Raw genomic sequence first — 24,373 nt, forward strand, 5'->3', positions numbered from 1 at the left:
AGTTGGATTACAGAAAATCATAGATTAAAATTACTTGAGTTTATATACTCTTAGCCTCCTGCTCCTAAATCTATCTTCCAAGATTAGAACTCCTGGTAGGTATTTTCTCCCCTTTCATTTAAAAGCAAGTAACATCAAAATTAAGGGAAAAAATCTTAAATATTATCTACAATTCTACTACGCTCACACTATAACTCTTTTCACTTTTACATATTTCATATATATAAATGATAGTCTTTCTTTTTTTAATTTTTATTTATTTATTTTTTCCCCCCAAAGCCCCAGTAGATAGTTGTATGTCATAGCTGCACATCCTTCTAGTTGCTGCATGTGGGACACAGCCTCAGCATGGCTGGAGAAGTGGTGCGTCGGTGCGTGCCCGGGATCCGAACCCGGGCCGCCAGCAGCGGAGCGCACACACCTAACCACTAAGCCACGGGGCTGGCCCAATGACAGTCTTTTCAAAGGACAAATTCTTAGGACTGGAGTTACAAGTCAAAAAGTGTGGAAGTTTTCATGTCACTAACTGTATAAGTCATATTGCCACCCAAAGTGTAGCAATTTGCAATATTCCCAGAAATGTATGAATGTACTACTCTCATAAAACCTTATCACTGGACATCATTTAAAAACATCCTATTTCTTTAATACATATACAAAGTATTATAAATTTGCTTAAAAGTTTATTTCTTGGTGGCGTAATGGTTAGGTTCGCGCACTCTGCTTCCGACCTAACCTAAAAAAAAAAAAAAAAAAGTTATTTCTTGTATTAGTAGTGAGGACAAAAATGTTTCCATACAAAAATTTACTGTCTATGGTTCTATGTAACTGGTTTGTTCATATATTTTTTGTCTACGACTAAAACAATTGTATTGGATGTAGAAAACTGGGAGTCATATTGTTGAAATAGGATTTTTCAGTAACCCCCTCCAACAACCTGCCTGCCAGCCCAAAGACACATGAAAACATTTCATTATCAAAACAGTGCTTTAAGAGTTTTAAAAGTAGCACATAATCAATTTAGTATTCCAAAAGGAGAGCAAGGTTAACACTCAAACTCTTCAAAACATAAAATGTTAAAGAGCCTTCACTAGTTGCAAGTGATCAGGCTTTATTTTATTTCTCTTTGCCCTAGTAACTGTCTTCTGTAACAGCGTGGTTTTTTTCTTTTTTCTTTTTTTTTTGTGAGGAAGATTAGCCATGAGCTAACATCTGTTGTCCATCTTCCTCTTTTTGCTGAGGAAGATTGGCCCTGGACTAACATCTGTGCTCATCTTCCTCTACTTTACATGTGGGATGCCTGCCTCAGCATGGCTTGATAAGTGGTGCACAGGTCCGTGCCCTGGATCTGAACCTGTGAACCCCGGGCTGCCAAAGTGGAGTGTGTGAACTTAACTGCTACACCACCAGGCCAGTCCCTATAACAGAGCCATTTTTAATATCAAGAAGGGTCAGTAAAGAACCAAATAAAAATAACACTACAAACCAAACCTTTAGGATTATTTCTTAAAAGTATTCTGCACATTCTGATACACTACAGTATGGCACTCAGAAAGCTCCATTTGGGAGTTTTTCAACTCCTATTTAAATGGTAAGCAGTAAAAAGAGCTCTCTTGACACTCTCCTCTAAGACCACTGGAAGAAAAGAAAGTCTGGACATCCATCCTTCCCATCCTTCTAGGTAGACACTGACAGCTGCAAAACCAACTGTAATTTTTTTATGATTTCAGTTTAAGTGATTTGGGGAAAGATTAATAATTTAGCATCTGTAGTTGTCAGGCCACATAAAAACATACCTTTGGCAGAATTTGAACTAATACTGAAGTAGTTTTTATAATATGCATCTTGCTTTCCAAGATACATACATAAACACATATTTATTTACATTTTAATTATTCTCATCTATAAACTTGTTAATTTCAATGACAACCAGCAAACAATACATGTAATTCCATTTACAGGAATATACCTTAAAGAGATTATCATACATGTTTGGAAAGAGAATGTGCACCAGAAAATTGTTTTAAACAACTACAAGCTAGAGGCAAACTAAATACCCATCAGTAAGTGATTGGTTAATAAATTATGATTTATGTACACACGTATGTGTATGTGTATGCAATGTATAAAAAGGAACACTATGCAATTATTAAAAATAATGGTATAGATCTAAATTTATTAACCTAGAGAGATATCCATAGCATCTATACTAGATTGAAAATAGCAGATCACAAAATATCAGGTATAACATGATTCAATTTCATAAAATTATCCATATATATCTATATATGTTTATGAATAGGCACAGAGGAATGTTTGAAAAGATGCACTCCAAAATGTTAATAGTGTTATCTCTTAAGTAGCAGGATATGGCATGATTTTTATTTTCTTCTCTGTTTTTTCTATATTGCTTAATTTATCATCGGGCATGTACAACATGTGCAAATTAAATACAGCTATTTCTTTAAAAATGGTATGATTTATGTAAAGTAAGAGGGTGAAAGCATTCATTTTTAACCTTGCCAGGCAAATATATTTAGTATTCTCTAACTGGGAACACCATATTTTAAATGTTTTCACAGCACTTTTTCCTGAAATCAGGAAAGTTTATCATATTTAGAGATGAAAAAATACTGTCAAGCCAGCAAAATGAAGCTTTAATCTAATAAAATTACAGCTTACTAATACTTGTCTGACATCAATGTAAAACACATGACCTTTTTGTGAGACTCTGAAAAAACCCATTTAATAATTATAATAATGATGATGATAGCAGCAATAGTCAACATTTACTGACCAGTCACTATAAATAAGATGCTGTGCTAATCGTATGTACTATTTAATTATTAAAACAACTCTAATGAGGTAGATATTACTGTTATCTCTATTTTACAGATGAGGAAACTAAGACTTAGAGATTAGAACTCTGGAAATCTGAAACCAGGCAGGCTCTAATACATCAAACTATATATATCAAACACAATTATCACAATTGTTTCCCTACAGATATGGAATATTAAAATAGAGCAGCGGGCTGGCCCCATGGCTTAGCGGTTAAGTGCGTGCGCTCCGCTATTGGTGGCCCGGGTTCGTATCCTGGGCGCACACTGATGCATCGCTTCTCCGGCCATGCTGAGGCCGCGTCCCACATACAGCAACTAGAAGGATGTGCAACTATGACATACAACTATCTACTGGGGCTTTGGGGAAAAAAAGGAGGAGGACTGGCAATAGACGTTAGCTCAGAGCCAGTCTTTCTCAGTAAAAAGGGGAGGATTAGCACGGATGTTAGCTCAGGGCTGATCTTCCTCACACAAAAAATAAATAAATAAAAAAAAATAAAATAGAGCAGGAAAGTCTCAGGAATTAAGCGACTAACTCAAGGACCACCCCAATAAATAAAGAATAATATAATATATATGTATATGTATCTATGTATATTCATATTTATACATATCTATCTAGGAGTCCTGATGTCAAACACAGTAGGAACCTTTTGGAGCCAACAAACAGAAACCCTCAATTCCTGATTCCAACTTAAACATAATTTTCAATAAACATAATTATTAACAACTCAAAATCAATGTCAAAATTACAGACTAAGGCTTCATAGCAGACTTTTACTCTTTTTGGAAGTGATCAAACTTACTATATCTCATCTACGCAAAACCTTCCTAGTGTAAGAAAGTTCTAGTTTGGATATTACATAAGGGAGAATGTTTCTTGATATACCAAAAGAATCTTCTTATAAAGTATTTTACTGCATTGACAATGTAAAGAGTATTCAGGGTAATGAGTCCTGCTGTTTACTGTATAAGCACAACAAATGATGCATAGTTAACTCACTAATATTTTGATATTACATGCTCTAGGTCCTTTAAATTATTTTAGAGCATTTTACTTATGCTCTAAATGACTCATTCTAACAATGGCAACAATCAGAATTCACTAACTTGGAATTCCTGTTATCATATGTTATGATCTTTTATATGTCTCTCTTTCAAAAAGACAAATCACAAAAATCCACCAGCAGGTACAAGATGAACCCAATCCCTAACTGGATGTCTGGGAATAACTGTTTCAGAAGTAACCTCTGGGCCAGCCCCATGGCTTAGCGGTTGGGTGCTCGCGCTCCACTGCTGGCGGCCTGGGTTTGGATCCCGGGCGCGCACCGACGCACCGCTTCTCCGGCCATGCTGAGGCCGTGTCCCACGTGCAGAGACTGGAAGGATGTGCAGCTATGACATACAGCTGTCTACTGGGGCTTTGGGGGAAAAGGTAAATAAATTAAAAAAAAAAAATTATAAAAAAAAAAAAAAGAAGTAACCTCTGCACCACTTCCCCTACATTCACTGAACTTTTTGGCACTGGCTCTCAGACTTCTGCTCCAGCCTAAGTCCTGTATTATCCTAACATCTGCATTTATGTGGATGACTGACTTAATAGCCTAGCCTCATAATTCCTTGACTTTATTTAGTCCAGTGACTATTCCCTTCACTCCATATAAGCCACCCACTCCCACAGGCACATCATTGTATGGCTGGTACACAATACAGTGCTCAACAAATGTATGAATAAATGAATGAACGTGAAAGAACCTAAAAGCTGTTCAACTAATGTGAACAGGTACTGAATACTCCTGTTATCATAGGTAAGAACTAATCTGTGGATAGTGAGGTTCATATAGAAAAGTAATAGAAGACCCCATCTACGACTGCTCCTTATATAAGGCATTATTGGCTATACTTACAGGTCTAGGTAGGGCCAGGTTTGCTCCATACCAATGATAAAGTGCTCTCCACACAGGTTCTGGGACCATTTCATAATCTCTTCCATGGATCAGCTGTGGGGTTCGTTTTAATCGTCCTCCTTCTAGTGTTAATGATGTGGCCTTAGAAAGAATGGAATGTAAATGTTGATTTTTAATATTACAGTGTGTTGTGTTTTAACAAAACCTAGACACAGGAAAACAGATACATATGTCACTACTCAGTTTCATGTTACTGGAAGAAAATGAACTTTCTAAAAAGAGATTTTTATTTTTAATTTTCAAAATAAACTAAGAAAGGGAATTCATGGCAAATCATTTGAAAAAAATCACTGGGGCATTTGGAAATAATAAGATTGGTTTTCACAGATTTCTTTCAAACAATAAAAAATATTATTTTGGAAAAAAAAATTCCATATACATATGAAACTACATTTTCACAGTAGCCATCCTAAGTCAAAACAGCATTTCCAAGGATCACCACACTGTTTCTATATGAGAACTAAATCATAAAATATTCTCACAGAAATGAGATTTCCATCCACAACAGGTCCCCCACTAATGTTCTGCTGTGTGCTAAAACCTCTAGGATGAAATTTATTAGCAACTTGAAAGAGAATGGTTTTAAGTAGATGTCAAATTACTTACCTTTACTGGTTCTTGAGTTACTAGTGGCTGGTTATCAATAGCCCCTGGTTTCTGAGGATTGAGGTGCAACAAAATATTCCCATTGGCTCCTAGCATACACTGGTTGTTATTGTCAGAAGTGTTATGTTGTCGAGCAAAGCATATATCTGCCCCTGGTGTGGCAGAATACAGAAAGCCTGTAAGGAAAAAGAGGATGGAATCTCTTTATTTTTAGTTATTATACATAAATAGGCTTAAAGATAGGAACTCAATGTCCACTATTACCTTAATGCTATTATTCTGTTGGCATGTTAGTACACTGTAGATTCTGATAAATATGTAGAAGATAAGAAATACAGATGTATTTCTTTCTGGACAATACCTAGCCTAATGCTAGGTAGGATAAAAGCTTCAAAAATTATTACCAAGTGAACATTTGGCCAGCCTCCTAGAATATCTAATAATTCCCAACAAGAATTATACGTCCTCTGATAGGAAAGGAAAAAGTATGGCCAAGTAGCTGGGATCTCACATAGTCTCCCTTAATTCTTCTCTTCCACCTGCAAACACATTCCTAATGTTCTTGGTAGATACTGGTGATATGAAGTCTCTAAACCAAAGGGAAGGAGCTAAAATAAGAACTCCAAAAGAGGAGTGCCTAGTGGGGTAGAAACTGTTCCCTAATTAATCTATTTGAAAGGAAGGCATGAACGTTACAATAGAAAAATACACATAGGAGCCGGCCCAGTGGCGCAAAGGGTTAAGTGCGCGCGCTCCGCTGCAGCCGCCCGGGGTTCGCCAGTTCGAATCCCGGGCACGCACCGATACATTGCTTGGAAAGCCATGCTGTAGCGGTGTCCCATATAAAGTGGAGGAAGATGGGCACGGATGTTAGCCCAGGGCCAGTCTTCCTTGGCAAAAAAAGAGGAGGATTGGCAGAGGTTAGCACAGGGCTGATCTCCTCACAAAAAAGAAAAGAAAAAGAAAAATACACATAGAAAAATGATTAATGATGACTTAAGAGTTGTGAACCTCAATGGTATTTTAACGTATTTCAACACTCAACTACGTGTTAGTCTCAAGTAAACATTCTAGCCATCAGTTACTTTGAACCTTCTATCTGTGGCACTGTTCAGCCTGTGGATAACACAGGTTATAGAGTGAGCACGTATCAATAAGGACCTTAGAGAGGGAGAAGAAATAATCTTGGCGTTAAAGCCAATCAGGAGAGAACTTCTGGGACTACTAAGTGATCTTTGTAATGTCAGATGGGGAATGAGAAGCAGTAGATTCTACAAAGAGCTTTGCAGAAAAAATACTATCTCTGTCCAATTTGCCTACTCCCTCCACAGAAAAGGAGAAAAGATCTCAAAAATGAAAGAACAGAGTAAGATGGAGAGTCCTGCTACTGTATCAGCTGAATAATAGGGATCAATTTAATTCAGATGGGCCACAAAAACACCAAAGCATCTTCCCCATAAGTGTAGAACAACTAAGTTTTAGGCAGGTACCAAGGACTAACGAGAATTATGGGAAGCATTTTGAATTCTTTCTCAATATTATAACAAAATAATCCTCAAATTCCGGCCCAAAATGTACGTAGAATCTGATATGAGGGTGCATTTAATTCAAAGAAGTTATGCTTATGGTTAGAGAGAGGCATTGAGATGGAAATTTAGATTTTCTCAAAAACTGTCTTCCCAAATCTAAATCTATTGACAAAATAGTTTAATCGCAATATGGAGAGATGTAGCTTATTCAATGAAAACAGTGAAAATAATTTCAAATTGAGAGATTAATGAAGTAGAATATAGAAAAGATTCTTTTTGTAAAGGTACTAATACATTCAAGATTCTTATAATTGACCATTTCATTAAAACTCATTTCTGTGAATGGGAGCCTGATGCTCAATGTCTTACCAAGCACACTCTCTGACAAAATATACTCCTTTATGAACTGATCCTGACTAAACCTCATGGGAAACAAGTCATACTTACTGCTGCCAGCAGTTTCGGAGGCTTCAGATGCAGTAGAAATGTTGTCCGAAAATTTCTCTTCTGTGGGGTTCACATAACTGAGACTGCCTCCTCCGATTCTATCTTCACTCTGCTCTACAGGATGTACTGGTGTTCCAAATGAATATTTTCCTCCATTCAGAACAGATGATGGCTCAATTACAACAGGGCTGGCATCCTAAAAATCATGAAGTCAGAGATTAAGAGGTAAAATTTAATAATCTGACAACTACGCAGCCTTCAAAAATGAATTCCCAAATTATCTATTGTGGAAATAATAGATCCTCTTGTGGTGGGCTACAGACATTTAAAAACATTTTAATGTATAATTAAATTTTTATTTCTTCAAAGGGGAAGAGTATGTATAACTAAATTGGTCAAGTAGACTGGGAACAGACTGCAAAGGACTCTGTGCCACATAAAGGCTTTTTTTTGATACTAAAAAATTAAATAGAGGGAAGGACTCTGTGCCACATAAAGTAATTTAGGTTTTATTCTGTTGAAAACTGGAAACCATGGAAGGCCATTTTTTTTTTTTTTTTGGTGAGGAAGATCAGCTCTGAGCTAACATCTGCCAATCCTCTTCCTTTTTTATTTTTTATTTTTTTTACTGAGGAAGACTGGCCCTGGGCTAACATCCTATCTTCCTCCACTTTATATGGGATGCCGCCACAGCATGGCTTGACAAGCAGTGCGTCGGTGCACGCCCGGGATCTGAACTGGCAAACCCCGGGACACGCAGCGGAGCTTGCGCGCTTAACCGCTTGCGCCACTGGGCCGGCCCTGGAGGGCTTTTTTTTGATACTAAAAAATTAAATAGAGGGCTGGCCCTGTGGCCTAGTGGTTAAGTTCGGCGTGCCCCGCTTCAGCAGCCTGGGGTTCATGGGTTCGGTTCCTGGGTGTGGACCTATACCACTTTTTGGCAGCCATGCTATGGTGGTGACCCACATACAAAATAGAGGAAGATTGGCACAGATGTTAGCTTAGGGCTAATCTTCCTCAAGTAAAAAAAGAAGAAGATTGGCAACAGATGTTAGCTCAGGGCAAATCTTTCTCAGCCAAAAAAAAAAAAAAATTAAATAATATTTATTCATTTTATTACTAAAGATTACATTGTCACTGTAGAAAATATAGAAAAATATGAAGAAAATATTACAAGTACTCAAATTCCATCATTTAGCCTTAACTATAGTTGACATTTTGATGTGCTTCCTTTATTTCTTGTGACTGAAGATATATATGTATATATAAAAAAACAAGTAGCATGGAGTATATACACAGTCATGTGCTGCAAAATGATGTTTTGGTCAACAACAGACTGAATACACGATGGTGAACCCATAAGATTAGTACCATATAGCCTATGTGTGTAGTAAGCTATACCATCTAGGTTTGTGTGTGAACAAAACTGGGACCCCTCTCCCTGGTCTAACAGGCAAATCTAACAAGGGAGCAGCATAGGCTTCAAGTCAGTACAACAAGAATCCGTGCTGTACTGTGAAGCAGCCATGTACGCTTCATAAGCCTGTGTCTAAATGACCTTGCAACCCCTACCTCATGACTGACGACACCAGCAGGATGAATCAGCAACAGGAAGAGATAATGGGTCCCTCACTCTCACATTTCCCAACTATGTTTCTTAGAGATTAAGGGAAAAGTGACGACCCTGGTCCTTGCCTCCTTCCTCACATAGATAACACCAATATTACAAGCATTGTTTGACACACAACCAAAAGTTCTTGTTCATGGTAACTTTCAAGTATGTGACTATTAGATGTGAAAGCCCTTTCCTGTACGTAAACTGCTTTGTTAAACAGTATATAAACTACACTCAGATCTGTAGACTCAGAGCAGTTCCTTAGAATACTCTGTTGGACTGTTTCCCAGGATTCGAATTCCTCACTTCAATTATCAAATGAACTCCTTAATTAACCTTTACCCAGACTCTTTATTTCAGCCGACACTCTAAGTACACTCGATGTTCACACAACAGTGAAATCTACTAACGATGTATTTCTCAGAATGTATGCTGGTCGTTAAGTGACACATCTGTAGTTAGAACTAGGGGCAGGGTTCTGACTTACCAGCTATGTGACTTTTCACAATAAGTAAACTTCTAAGCCTCTGTTTCTTCACAGATAAAAAATAGGTTAATATTAGTATCTACCCCAGAGTTACTGTGAAGATTATATGAGCAACACATATAAAGTGCCTGGTATTTAGTAAATGTGAACTACCATTCTGGTTGTTGTTAAATAGATATCACATTTTAAACACAGCATAGTGTTTCTTTTTCTTTTACTTATTATATTGACAGGATTTTTCTGTGAGAGGCTTTTAAACAGGGGAATAGCATAATTCAGTTTTTGCTTTAAAAATAACTCTAGAGTGTAGAAAGGACTGGAGGCAGAAATTAAAAATTGAGACACAGGTTAGAAGACTCCTATAATAATTCAGGCAAGAGAATATGAGGTACTAAACCATAGACTAGATCCAAAAATAAGGAGATGGAGAGAAAAGCATGGATTTAGGAGATGTAGGAGGTGAAAAAATTTGACAACTATTTGTATATGAAAGAGGGGTAAAGATAATTCCAAGGTAGGTGCTGGCTTAGATGACTAGATGGGAGTTAACACCTTTATAAGATAAGGTATATGGGTGCATGGGATCGTTTTGGGAATGAGCTTATTCTGAATATTCTGGTTTGAGATACCTGGACTTTTGAGTCTAGTGCTCAGGACAGAGAAAGAGGCTGGATATAAAAATTGGGGGCTCAATAGACTTCCTGAAGCACAAGAAAATGGTATATGTAGAATAAGGAGAGAACAATATTTACAGGATAGGTAGTAGAAGAATCTGGGAAGGACAATGAGTCTGAATGATCAGAGAAAAATCAGATGTTTGTGGAGTACCAGAAGCAGAGACTGCTAGCATAGAACTATTTTCTACTAAGTTTAGCAGCGAAAAAAATAGAGCTAAGACTTGAGGAGATACAGGAGGGAAGGTATGAGAATGTGTACCGGTGAGTGTTTTAAAAAGATCAGGAATTTGTAACTCAGAGGGTAAAGAGAAAGACTAAAGGGATTAACCAGTGGAAAAAGATCCCATAGGCATCTGAGAAGACAGACAATAGCATGGGTAGAAGAACTCAAGTGGCATTCAATAAACACCGATGTGAATTTTAGTAGATAAAACTGATCAATGGATGTGAGTCTTGAAGGCACTGCTTATAAGGTAACTAACTGAAACCCAAGAAAAACATCAAATTTAAAAGACTAATTCCAAGCCACAGCATAGTAACAGCATAGTGGATGCTTTAGTTTCTTTTAATGCAATTATAACATCCCTAATTTTAGCCAAAATAGGGAGACATTGTATCAACATTTTATTAGACGTTGTCTCCTCTTTGATCTGTAAGGCAGGTGAATACTATCAATTTGTAGCTCCTTCTGAAACCAGTTCTCAAGAAATTCCAGTGCCTCTAATTGAAAGAGTGGCAAAAAGAATGACAATAAAACCTAGATTTCTTTCCACATACCAATTAACTTTGTCAGATCAAAAATTTTAAAACAGCCAAGATAGCTTTATTGTTAAAACTTCAAACAATTCAGAGGCACAGAGATTCACATTCTTTATTACAGATCCAGATGTTAGCATCTTCTGTCAATTACTAACTTTCTTAAAGTATGGTAAAGGTACTAGACTATTTGGGGCATTAAATAACCCTAGTTCACAATGATAAGGTTATTCCCTATTCACATCTCTTTCAATCCTCTGATTACTTCAAGGAAGGGGTCTTAGTTTGGTACTAATGTGCTAATCTAATACTTGATATGCTAATCTAACAGTTGATAATTTCTCTTTTTAACAGAGAACAGGCCTCAATATCAGTCTTCAAAAAGCGACACTATTTAGATGCAATTTAATAATATATTTTATTTTCATTGAATTTATTTTTATTTTTACTTTCTATTTCTGGAATGTGACACAGATTTTCTGTTTAAGATAGTGATATAAAGTTTCCTTTTAAAATACATTTATTTACATAAAAACGGTAAAGTTATTTATATTGACATATTAAGCAAATAACAGTATGGGCATTATATGGCAAAAAATGGTGACCACCGTACACAAATGACTAAAAACTGGGAATCTACATTAGATACAAATTTTGGGTCATCAGTATTTTAAATTGGACTATCCGCCAATGAGGTCAAAATTGTGTTGACAACAGAACAATAGAACCAAACTGCCCTACAGCCAAAAGTAGAAATGTAAATTAGACCTGAGTAGTTAATATTATTAATCATATGTTTAGACTTCAGTCTGTGAATTTCATAGCAATTTCTTAAAGATAATATTGATCTTCTTACAGCTTTTCTGATATTGAGTCCACACCAACAAAAATGCATTGAATTTAAATTAGGTTTCAAAAGAAAGTTGTCAGTAAATAAAAATGATGTACTATTTAAATCAATTAAACCCTTTTCTTCAATTATGATTTCTGGTCTGGAGTAGAGCACAGCCTTTTTTTTTAAAGCTCTCTATGTGATTCTACTATGCAGTCAGACTTGATAACCATTGTCCTAGTGAGGATTATAATCTCATACTTTTGTTTTCATAATGTGCTCCAAATGGTGAGAGTATAGTAACTGATTTCTTATTAAATCTATTACTTACTCTGGAATTTGTTTTTTAGAAAAAGATTCAGATCTTAATGAGATTTTGGGTCATTTCCATCTTGCATATAAAGCTGGAGTAAGACAGATAGCATAGCTATTTTGAAAGAATGACTTTCTGAAAATTTAAAGTCTTCTCCAAGGTCACTTTGTTATCCTCCAGAAAATCACTATTCTTGCTGTAAGTGTTCTTCAACTTAAATGATGTCTGCGTACCTATCATATGGTTGACAGGCAACTCCTTTTTAAATTTATATTCACTTCTCTATTCCATTTATACTAGGTTTATATATGCATTATAAGTTACTTTTTAAAAATTTGTAAAAATATTTTGGGGAAGATTAGGTCTCCTTAATCCTACTTGAGCAAACAATTTTCTTCAAGTTTTCCTCTGAGTTTGGCATTTAACAGAATTTCGAGAAGAAATATTTGGAATTGTATTTTTAAACGCTTTAATTGGTTTGGAAATCTTATACGGACTCTATGTTTCTAAACAAAATTTACATGAAATCATTCTTATAATATTTCTTATTATAAACAGCTTAGTCCACAGGTTGAATCTGTAGATATCACTGGCAAGAAAATAGGATGATATATTACCAGGTATTAAATCTGTTAGGTTGAGTTTTACAATAATTTAGCAATAGAATGATTATAATAGCTTATGAGAAGCTGTAATCATTGACCCCAGAGACTGCAAACAGTACCATATGCTTTTAACAAGGTACAATGAATGATATCCCTTAGACTTGGAAAATACAGGCTTTTTCTCCACTTCTTTTCCAATGTTTCAATCTACAGCGGTCTATCGTCTCACTGTCTTTGGTTTTCTTTTCTATTCTAGGAATCTGTTGCTCTCAGTGTATGGCACTGCCTGAAACTGTCACTACTCAGGTTCTCTCTTTTTCCTCCTTCTCTGCCCTATTTTCCTTGTCATTGCTTCCACCCTTCTTGGCTTTCAGTAAAATTGTCAACATTTTTAGTCAATTAATTAATCTTATCATTACTTTCCTTCCAAACATTGAACAAACCAATAATGATTATAGATTGTAGTCACTGGCTCTTTATAACTGTGTAATTTGCAGTTGCTCTGGGAGATCTTTTTCCCTAAATATCCAAGGAATCTTGTTTTGTTTTTACTGATTTCTGGGTCTGGAACTATCAGAAACTATCCCAGAAGCCCGGCTTTCAGGAAGATAGGTCTCTGGATTGGTAAAGTTTCACCCATGGTGAGAAATTTTCTCACTTTCTCTGAGTTGATGATTCCTAAAAGGACTATGTGGCACTTTAATATAAAATAATTCTATTTTGATAATTTTATGATTCCTTCTGAATTGTATGAACGGTTTATGACATTCCAAAATAAGGTTCAGGATTCACTTTCTTCTCTATCAGTGATAATGCTACTTCTTTTTAGGCTTTATACATATGTATACAGTTATGTGCCACAAAATGGAATTTCAGTCAACAACAGATTGCATATATGATGGTGGTCCCTTAAGATTAGTACCATATAGCCTAGGTGTGTAGGAGGCTATACCCTCTAGGTTTGTATAAGTACTGTAGGGAAGAAAGAAATTTTTCTCCACTATTCTAGGTTCTTCTGGCTGGTCTAAGAATTAAACTGACATGAGACAGAGTAACAGGAGAAAAACAAACAAAAGTTAATAACATGTATACATGGGAGAAATCCAGTAAAACCAAGTAACCAGCCAAAATGGCTAAAGCTCTCACCTTAAATACCATCCTCAGCTAAAGACAAAAGAAGTTGTTGGGGGTGGGGAGAGTTAGGGACTTCAAAGGGAAGGAAGGCAATTCATAGGTAGGTGAAAAGGAGCAAACGTTTGGAAAACAAGTGTTTGGACACACAGAAACAGAAGACCATGGAGGGGAGCCCAACAAACAGGCTTTTCTAGGTTCCTCCCTGTCTACTACCTAATTCACATTATGCTAAGGTGATAGCTTGCTTCCTGAGACAGGTTTTTTTGTAATCTTAATTCTTTTAGGCAGTTAAGCAGGAGGTAATAAAAATTTTTGAGTCTTTTGTTTCTTAAAAGTAGCCTAAAATAATCGTCATGTTAAAGAGATACATTTTGGAGTGGCAAATTTTGCTCCCCTTCAGTACACTCTATGATATTTACACAACAACAATCGCCTAATGATGCATTTCTCAGAACAAATCCCCATCATTAAGCAACACATGACTGTACTCAATAAGTTTGAGATACCAACTGGGCATCCAAGTAGAGTTCAGAGAGGTCTGGCCTAAAGATATAAATCTGTGTCATCAGCATTTATATAGTATTTAAATTATAGTCATTTTGTCATTGTGCGAACATCATAGAGTGCACTTACACAAACCTAGATGGTAGAGCCCACTACACACCTAGGCCAAATGGTAATAACCTTATGGGACCACCATTGTATATGGGATTTGTTATTGACTGAAACATTGTTATACAGCACATGACTGTATAAAGACCAAAAGGCATTTCAAAACAGACTGTGATGGGGCTGGCCCAGTAGCATAGTGGTTAAGTTTGCGTGCTCTGCTTCGGAGGCCTGGGGTTTGTGGGTTCAGATCCCAGGCGCGGACCTACACACCGCTCATCAAGCCACGCTGTGGTGGCATCCCACATACAAAATAGAGGAAGATTGGCATATATGTTATCTCAGGGCCAATCTTCCTTACCAAAAAAAAAAAAAAAAGACTGTGATGCTTTATCCCAATGTTCTCACTTGCTACCTACAATCATCATCATTATCTACCTACAAGGTCTTTGAAGTCATTTGCCTACTTTTATTCCTTCAGTGACACCAAAGTCTATCTTTTCCAATTTACATATTTTACATGTGACAACACAATACTAAACTCTGCAAAAGAGAAAAAGAACCATGCAGAATAACAAGGTAGATAACGTAAACAGTCTACCAATATTCTGATAAATAAACAATGACAGAAAAGGACATATAGGAAAAATATGAATCAAATTATTAAAATTTTGGTTAGTGATCTTTAGACAACTGACAATGAGTCTATATATCAACTGGCTCTCCAAGAATGAAGAAATTTGATTCCTGGCATTACTCTTTTTACTTTTCTAATTCTGAAAAAAATTCTTTCTATGCTTTAAATAAGACTACAGAATATTCACTAATGAGAATTTCTTTTTTAACTTTTTATTTGGAACAATGGCAGATTATCATTTAAAAATTGAGTTCTAATGTTAGTTCTGAAATTAACTTTCTTGAATAGAAAATCAGCACTTCTTACCCAAGAGTCTTCAACTTTTTGATGGAAAAGGTGAACAAATGAAGGATAACGTAAATGATGTGGCTAACACAACATTCACTGGCTTTAAAGTCAGTCCTTAGCTATGATCCCAGAACTTCCAACCTGAGCAAGATACTCAGATTACCTTTAATCTCAGCCTCAGGTTCCTCACAGGTAAAATGGGCATAATACCACCTTCCTCACAGGGATAGTGTGAGGATTAAATGAGACATGTAAAGTGCATATACATGCACCCCCGTGCCCAGTATTATCTTCTTCACAGAGTTTTTGCAAGGGAGGAAATTTATGTGGAAGTGTAAGCACAGAGCCTGGTCCACAGCAAGTATCATAAAAGTATTCATTTCTTTCCCCTCAAATCTTTATCTAGGTTAGAGCATTTTATTACTGGCCAGTAGTCACACAAAGTCTGATGGAGTTGAAAACACTATGAAAACACTATGAAAAATGTAGATAAACAGGAATCTTACTCACATATTTGACATATTCTTTCCACTGCTGCCACCACTGCATGGAGATGATAAACCAATTGTGTCCTGGCTGCAGACCATACCTGCTCTCTCGTTCTAACCATCCTCTGTACAGAGAAAAGAAATACAGTACATCAAATGGTGTGTGAAACAGATGACCACACACCCACAAATTATCATTAGAAATTTTCACAAAGGAAAAATATGAAACAAATGGAAATACTTGGGAGACTGTCACAATTTCAATTAGTGAAACATTGATAAGCCAATTTCAGGAGTCACACCCCCACTATCAAGCCTCATACTGATGTTTTAAAAACAGCTTTATTGAGGAATAATTTACACAACATAAAATTTACCTGAATTAAGTGTACAACTCAAATGATTTTGGTAAATTTACAAATGTGTGTAATCATCATTGCAATCCAATTTTAGAACACTTAAATTACCCCCAAAAGACACCTTGTGCCCATTTTTAATCAATCTGTCTTACCACTCTCAGCCTAAGAAACTACTAGTCTATTTTCTCTCTTATAAATTTCTCTTTTTTGAACATTTTGTATAAATAGAATGGTATAACACATGTTCTTTTGCATCTGGTCTCTTTTACTTAGTATAATGTTTCTGAGGTTCATCTATGTTGTTGCAGATATCATTAGTTTGTGCTTTTTTATTACTCAATAATAGTATTCCATAGGTACGTATATACCACATTTTGTTTACCCATCTAACATCTGATCATTTGAAACTGGAAAACTATTTTCCAAAGTGGTTGCACCATTTAACATTCCCATCAGTAATGTATGAAGGTTCTAGTTTCTCCACATTTTCGTCAGCACTTGTTACTGTCTGTCTTTTCTATCATAAAATTTTCAAGTGGGGGTGAAGTGGTATCACATTGTGATTTTTAAAACACTATTTTTATTGAGGAAAAATTCACATAAGATAAGGTGGCGACTGCACATTCTGAATGTACTAAATGCCACTGAATTGTATGCTTTAAAATCGTTTTGTTATGTGAATTTCTCCAAAACATTTTTATACATGCCAACTAAGCAGTAATATATTAAGCAGTTATTCCCTATTACTCCCTCACCCCAGCCCTTGACAATCAGCAATCTGCTTTCTGTACCTATGGATTTACCTATTCTGGACATTTCATTTAAATAGACTTATACAATATGTGATCTTTTGTGTCTGGCTTCCTTCATTTGTGAGGTTCATCCATGTTGTAGCATGTATCAGTACACCATTCCTTTTTATGGCTGAATAATATTCCATGGTATGTATATACCACACTTTGTTTATCCATTCACTCACTGATGGATACTTGGGCTGTTTCCACCTTTTGGCTATTGTGAATAGTGCTGCTATGAACATTTGTGTATAAGTATTTGAGTCCTTGTTTTCAATTCTTTTGGGTATAGAAGTGAAATTGCTGGGTTATATGTGGTAATTCCATCTTGAGGAACTACCAAACTGTTTCCTACAGCACCTACACCATTTTATATTTCTACTAACAATGTATGAGGGTTCCAATTTCTCCACATCCTCACAAAATTTATTTTCCATTTTTTAAATTATTACTTGTTCAGTGCTAATAAACAGCAATTCAATTGTTTTTTTTAATATATTGATCTTGTACGTTGCAACCTTGCTGAGCTAATTATTAATTCTAATCAATTTTCTGTGGATTCTTTAAGGTTTTCAATATATAAGATCATGTTAGCTGTAATCAGAGACAGTTTTACTTCTTTTATAATCGAGATGCATTTTATTTACTTACTTAATCTTGCCTGATTTCACTGGCTAGAACCTCTAATAGAATGTTGATAGATGTGCTCAGAGCCAGCATCCTTGCCTTTCTCTTGAGCTTATGGGAAATGCCTTCAGTGTTCCACTATTAGGTATAGCGTCAGCTGTAGGTTTTTCAAGAAACTTTTATTAGGTTAAGAAATTTCCACTCCCCAAAGGTTTTCTTGAATGAGCATAGTTGTGTTCCAATAAAACTTCATGCACATTGAAAGCTGAATTTCATATAATTGTAAGGTGTCACAAAATATTAATCCCCTTTTGATGTTTTTCAACCTTTTAAAATTGTAAAAAAGTCATTTTTAGTTTGCAGGCTGTATAAAACTAGGTAGTAGGCCAAAGTTAGTCAAAGGGCCACAGTAGGATAACCCATGGTCTAGCATATGGTCTGTCCTAGACAATATTCCATGTGCACTTGAATATGCATTCTGCTGTTGAGTGGAGTTGTTACTGGATGCATATATATTTACAATTGTTATACCTTCCTGATGAATTGAAACTTGTATCATTATAATATGTCTCTCGGTCTGTAGCAACATTTTTTTGCCTAAAAGCCATTTTTTCCTAATGTAAGTGCAGCCATTCCAACCCTCTTATGGTTACTATTTGCATGGTTATATATTTTCCATCCTTTACTTTCCATCTATTGGTGTCTTTGAATCTCAAGTAGTTGGATTTAAAAAAAGAATCCTATCTATGTTTAGTTTTTGATTAGACGGTTTAATCCATTTGTATTGAAGGTAATTATCGATATGGACATACGTCTACCATTTTGTAACTTGTTTTCTATTTATCTCATGCATTTTTTTGTGTGTGTGAGGAAGATCAGCCCTGAGCTAACACCCATGCTAATCCTCCTCTTTTTTTTGCTGAGGAAGACCAGCTTTGAGCTAACACCTATTGCCAATCCTCCTCCTTTTTTTCCCCAAAGCCCCAGTAGATAGTTGTATGTCACAGTTGCACATCCTTCTAGTTGCCGTATGTGGGACACAGCCTCAGCATGGCCACAGAAGCAGTGTGTCAGTGCACGCCCGGGATCGGAACCTGGGCCACCAGTAGCGGAGCGCACACACTTAACCACTAAGCCACGGGGCCAGCCCTATCTCATGCATTTTTATTTGTTCCCTCTATCCTCTTGGCCTTCCTTGTTTTGTGTTAAATAGATATTTTCTAGCATATCATTTTAATTATTTTTTTTTAAGAAGCTATATTTTAGGATTATTTTCTTAGTGGTTGCTCTAGAGCTACAATATTCTACTTCAGATTAATACTAACTTATTCCAGTAAAATATAGAAACTTTCCTCAAATATAACTTTACCCCCTACTCTCTCCTTTGTACTATTGTTGTCATACATATTACATATTTCTACATTATAAGAACAACATAGTTTTTAAACTGTTGTCTTATGAGTTTGTATTTTAAGTCAGTAAAAAGAAGAAATAGAAAAAACATATTTATACTGTCTTTTATTATTAACTATAAATTATGTTTACTGGCACTGTATATTTCTTTGTGTGGATTCAAATTACTTTCTAGTGTCACTTCCTTTCAGTCTGAAAACATTCCTTTAGTATTTATTTTAAGACATTTTTACTAGCAACAAATTCTCTCAATGTTTACATGGGAATGTTTTAAATTTACCTTCATTTCCGAGGGGTAGTTCTGCTGGATAGAGAATTCTAGGTTGACAGTTTTTCCCCTTTCAGCACTTCGAATGTCATGCCACTGTCTACTGACCTCCATCATTTCTAGAAAAACATTAGCCTTTAATCATACTGGGGTTGCCTTCTAGGAGGAGTTATTTTTCTCCTCCTGCTTTTAAGATCTTCTCTCTGTCTATAGCTTTGAACAGTTTGACCATGATACGTCTGGATGTGGATCGTTGTGTTTAACCTACTTGCAGTTCATTGGGCTTCTTGAATTAATGATTCTCAACATATTTTGAAAGGTCCAGCCATTACTTTGTCAAATATTTTCTCTGCTCCTTTCTCTCTCTCTCCTCTCCTTTGGGACTTCCATTACGTATATGTTGGTATATTTGTCTCTGGTGTTCCACATGTCTCTGAAGGTTTGTTCATTTTTATTTATTCTTTCTCTCTGTTCTTCACATTGGAAAATCTCTACTGATGTATATTCTATTCTGCTGGTTATCCCTCTGTTAGCGCAAATCTGTTGCTGAGTCCCTGTAGTGAATTTTTATTTCACTTACTTTTATTTCACTTTTCAACTCCACAATTTCCCTTTGTCTCTCTTTTAAAATTTTTACCTCTTTATTGATATTTTGTATTGTTGTCGTAAGACGTTCCTTTAATTCTTTTAGCAAAGCTTTTTTTTGTTAGCTCTTTTAAAATATTCATAATAGTGCTTTGAAGTCTTTGTGTGCTAAGTTCAACATGTGGGGCCACCTCAGAGATATTCTATTAATTAGTCTCTCCCTCCCTGTACATGGGGGTCACATTTGCCGATTTTGTTGCATGTCTCATAATTTTTTTGGTGTTGAAAACTGGACATATTTGATAACATACGTCAGCAACTTTGGATTCTGATTTTACCCTGTGTGTTCTGCCTTGTAACTTCCTGGATTAAATCTGTAGAGTCTGTCTCCCCTGCAGTGTGAGGCTGCTCAGTTTCTGCTCAGTTCTCTTTATAATTATTTCTTGTTTCTTTAAGTCTGGCTTCTTTGGGGAGAGCATAACTTACTGGGCAGCAAATGACTGGTGAGAGGTTGTGCTTAAACATCTTGAGCCAGTAACACCTGCACCTTTCTCCTGATGGATCTGTTCACAGTTTGGGAAACACATGCAAAGTTCAGGCAGGTTACAAACATTCCTTGGCTTTTACTTTCTGCATGTGCGAGGCCTCACATTTAATCAGAAATGAATAGATAGCTAAGGCCATCTTTAGTTTCTTCTGCGCTTGCGTGTAGCCTTGTGTATACAAGCAGCCTTCCAGATCATTTGGGACATGTGGAAGTTTATTAATATTCACTGTGGTCATCTCTTGTACGCTGGATCTCTTTGTTAAAATTTTCAGTGGTCTGACAGTCTGTTGCTTCCCTTTACCAGTATCTCAATCCCAAGCTAGTGATGTTCCCTGATTGTTTGCCACCATGATCTCTATTGTTTTTTTACAATGCTCTTGGGTAGACTTTCTTTTTTGTTTCTTTTTCTTTTAATAATTTTATTTATTTATTTATTTTTGCCCCCCAAAGCCCCAGTAGATAGTTGCATGTCATAGCTGCACATCCTTCTAGTTGCTGTACGTGGGACGCGGCCTCAGCATGGCTGGAGAAGTGGTGCGTCGGTGCACGCCCGGGATCCGAACCCGGGCCGCCAGCAGCGGAGCACGTGCACTTAATCGCTAAGCCATGGGGCCAGCCCCTCTTGGGTAGACTTTCATCCCTGCTCTACTCCAAACCAAGTCAGCCCTCACTGGCCTTCCCTGGTAAAGCTATCATGCAGAACTGCTAGATGGGAGGAAATGGGAACTGTCCCAGGTAAAATTACTATAGAGTCCCATTAGTCTCACCAAGGTTTAGTAGTTTTTCTTGAATAAAATTCAAAATTTGTTGAATACCTTTGGTCAGTTTCCAGAGTCCTGAAATGGTTAGTTGACAATTTTGTCCAGTTTTATATTTTGTCCAGTTGCTTTTTGGGGAGAGGATTTGCTGAGATCTTCACTCAGTCATTGTAGAAATCATGATACCAATTTTCACACAAAGTACTGATTCTTTAAGTTAGAGACAAATATTTCTTTCACCTCACTGCCTGTATACCAACCTGATTCATCCTTTAAAAATCATCACAATCAAATGAATTTTTAGAAGTGAAAAGGGAGGCAAAATAAAACAAAACTCAAAAAACCCAAATGAAATGAACCAATTTGGAATCTAGGATTTGAAATTCAGATTTATTGAAAAATAAGGAATACAGAAAGCAGTAGATTATTTGTGTTTTTAACAAAAATAGTCTTAGAATTGATTTTGCCACTTCTATGTAATTTCAGGTAAGTTCCTCAACTTTTGTGAATCTGCTTCCTCTTTTACAAAATGGGATGATGACACTAATTTCATGCTGTTATTCTGAGGATTAGATGAAATAATGCAAATGGAAGTATTTTACAAAGAACAAAGTTCTATAAAAACATAAGATTATATCAACATAACATTTTTTAAATAGGGATGCTATTAGCATTTACAAAACAATTAAGCCAAGAAATATATATATAGTTTACACATAGCATTCTTAATATCTCTAAGTCATATTGACTTCAGAAGATATTAGTATAACATGAAATTAGACTGCAATATTATAAGAACAAAATTATAACAAAATTATAAGAACAAAGGTACTGCAGCTACATAAAGCCTTTCAGTATTTCCTTACAATATCTCATTTGTACATGTCAATGTATTTTTAAATTTTATTTTAAATTTAGCTAAAAATTAAGAGAAAATCAAGACATTGTCAACATCTGAAAACTATGAACAAGAGAGTCTTCTGAGGGGCCGGCCCAGTGGCGCAAGCGGTTAAGTGCGCGAGCTCTGCTGCAGCGGCCCGGGGTTCGCAGGTTCGGATCCCGGGCGCGCACCGACATACCGCTTGTCAAGCCATGCTGTGGCGGCGTCCCATATAGAGTGGAGGAAGATGGGCATGGATGTTAGCCCAGGGCCAGTTTGCCTCAGCAAAAAGAGGAGGATTGGCAGATGTTAGCTCAGGGCCAATCTTCCTCATCAAAAAAAAAAAAAAAAGAAAGAATGAGTCTTCTGAGTATGAAGATTAAAAAGGCTACATGAGACTAGAGTCTTATGAAAATAACATTTTACAAAATGGATTCTGCTTAACTTTGATTTTGCTTAACCTTATTTAAGAGACAACCATTTTAAAAAATCCATTTTATGGCTATAATCACCAAGACAAAAAACAACAAATGTTGGAGAGGATGTGGAGAAACAGGAACCCTCATACACAGCTGATGGGAATGCAAATTTGTGCAGCCTCTATGGAAAACGGCATGGAGATTCCTCAAACAATTAAAAATAGAGATGCCCTATGATCCAGCCACTGGGAATCTATCCAATGAACCTGAAATCAACAATCCAAAGAGGCTTATGCACCCCTATGTTCATTGCAGCATTATTCACTATAGTCAAGAAGTGGAAGCAACCTAAGTGTCCCTCGACTGACAACTGGATCAAGAAAATGTGGTATATATATATACAATGGAATACTACTCAGCCAAAAAAAAAGACAAAATCGTCCCATTTGCAACAACATGGATGGGCCTGGAGGGTATTATGTTAAGTGAAGTAAGCCAGAAAGAGAAAGACAAACACTGTATGATCTCACTCATATGTGGAACATAAACCAACACATGGACAGAGAAAACTGTATTGTGGTTACCAGGGGCAATGGGGGTGGGGGGTGCGCACAAGGGGTGAAGGGAGACATATATGGTGATGGACAAATAAAAATGTACAACCCAAAATTTCACAATGTTAAAAACTATTAAAACATCAATAAAATAAATGAATAAATTTTAAAAAAATCCATTTTAAAAAGTTGGAAAATATACTTGCCATTTCAACTAATCTGAATCTCAATTGTCAATGCTTGTTTAAATGTTGACTATGTAATTCTGTACTCAGGTATTCCAAACAACTCTATTTCTGTAAACTCTTTTATCCAGTAGTCCAAAGCCAGAAGAAACTACTGAAAAATTTGTATACACACTATTTTTAAGAAAAAGTCAAGTGACAAGCTATATATTAAGAGTTTATTCTAAAAGCAAAGTTCAGTGGAGATTTAGTCCTCTTTCTGAACCTCTCTATACAAACATGTAGTATAATGGTAACCCTAAAGCAATGAAAGATACTCAAGGTATTAAAAATATATCTATAAAAATGTGCAGGCGTATTAACCCAGATATTTCACCTCAAGTAATTTTGTCTCGGTAAATCCCCAACCAAAGGTGTACAGATTTTATTACTAAATTGTTCCAGTATACTTATATTAAAGAAAAATACAGATAAAAATAGGGGATAAATAGGGCCTACTAGCCAATAATTTAAATTATAACTGGCTTTTATTGATATATAAAAGTATCATTTTAAGTGATTCACAGTGAAAAAGGAAGCAGAAAATACAACTGCTTCAGAATATTCTGATTTTTGTAAAAAATTTACAATCACATATGTGGGCATGTGAATGTTAAAAGTGTTAATAGTGCAACCATCAACAAAATGAAAAGGCAATCTATGGAATAGGAGAAAATATTTGCAAACCAGATATCCAATAAGGGGTTAATATCCAAAATATACAAGGAACTCATGTAACTCAATAGTGAGAAGCAAATAATTCAATTACAAAATGGACAAAGGACCTGACTAGACATTTTTCCAAAGAAGATATACAAATGGCCAACAGGTACCTGAAAAGGTGCTCAATACCACTAATCATCGGGGAAACAGAAATCAAAACCACAATGAGACATCACCTCACATCTGTTAGGATGGCTATTATCAAAAACATAAGAGATAAGAAATGCCAGCAAGGATGTGGAGAAAAGGGAACTCTTGTACACTGTTGGTAGGAATGTAAACTGGTACAGCCACTATAGAAAACAGTATGTAGGTTTCTCAAGAAATTAAAAATAGAACTACCATACAATCCAGCAATCCCACTTCTGGGTATGCAGCCAAAAGAAACA

General features: G+C 36.1%; 1 protein-coding gene across 2 annotated transcripts in view; it reads right to left on the bottom strand.

The window, feature by feature from the left end:
* Positions 1–24,373, bottom strand: part of USP32 (ubiquitin specific peptidase 32) — a 220,177-nt gene that overhangs the window by 36,469 nt on the left and 159,335 nt on the right. For both annotated transcript variants that reach the window (XM_058560459.1, XM_058560460.1), the window contains exons 12-15: positions 15,856–15,958; positions 7,393–7,588; positions 5,417–5,592; positions 4,751–4,891 (exon numbers count right to left, since the gene is read on the bottom strand). In XM_058560459.1, coding sequence (XP_058416442.1) covers positions 4,751–4,891; positions 5,417–5,592; positions 7,393–7,588; positions 15,856–15,958 — 616 coding nt within the window. The remainder of the gene's footprint in view (positions 1–4,750; positions 4,892–5,416; positions 5,593–7,392; positions 7,589–15,855; positions 15,959–24,373) is intronic.

The sequence above is a fragment of the Diceros bicornis genome, chromosome 18, assembly GCF_020826845.1.
Source record: "Diceros bicornis minor isolate mBicDic1 chromosome 18, mDicBic1.mat.cur, whole genome shotgun sequence".
NCBI classification, from domain to species: Eukaryota; Metazoa; Chordata; class Mammalia; order Perissodactyla; family Rhinocerotidae; genus Diceros; species Diceros bicornis.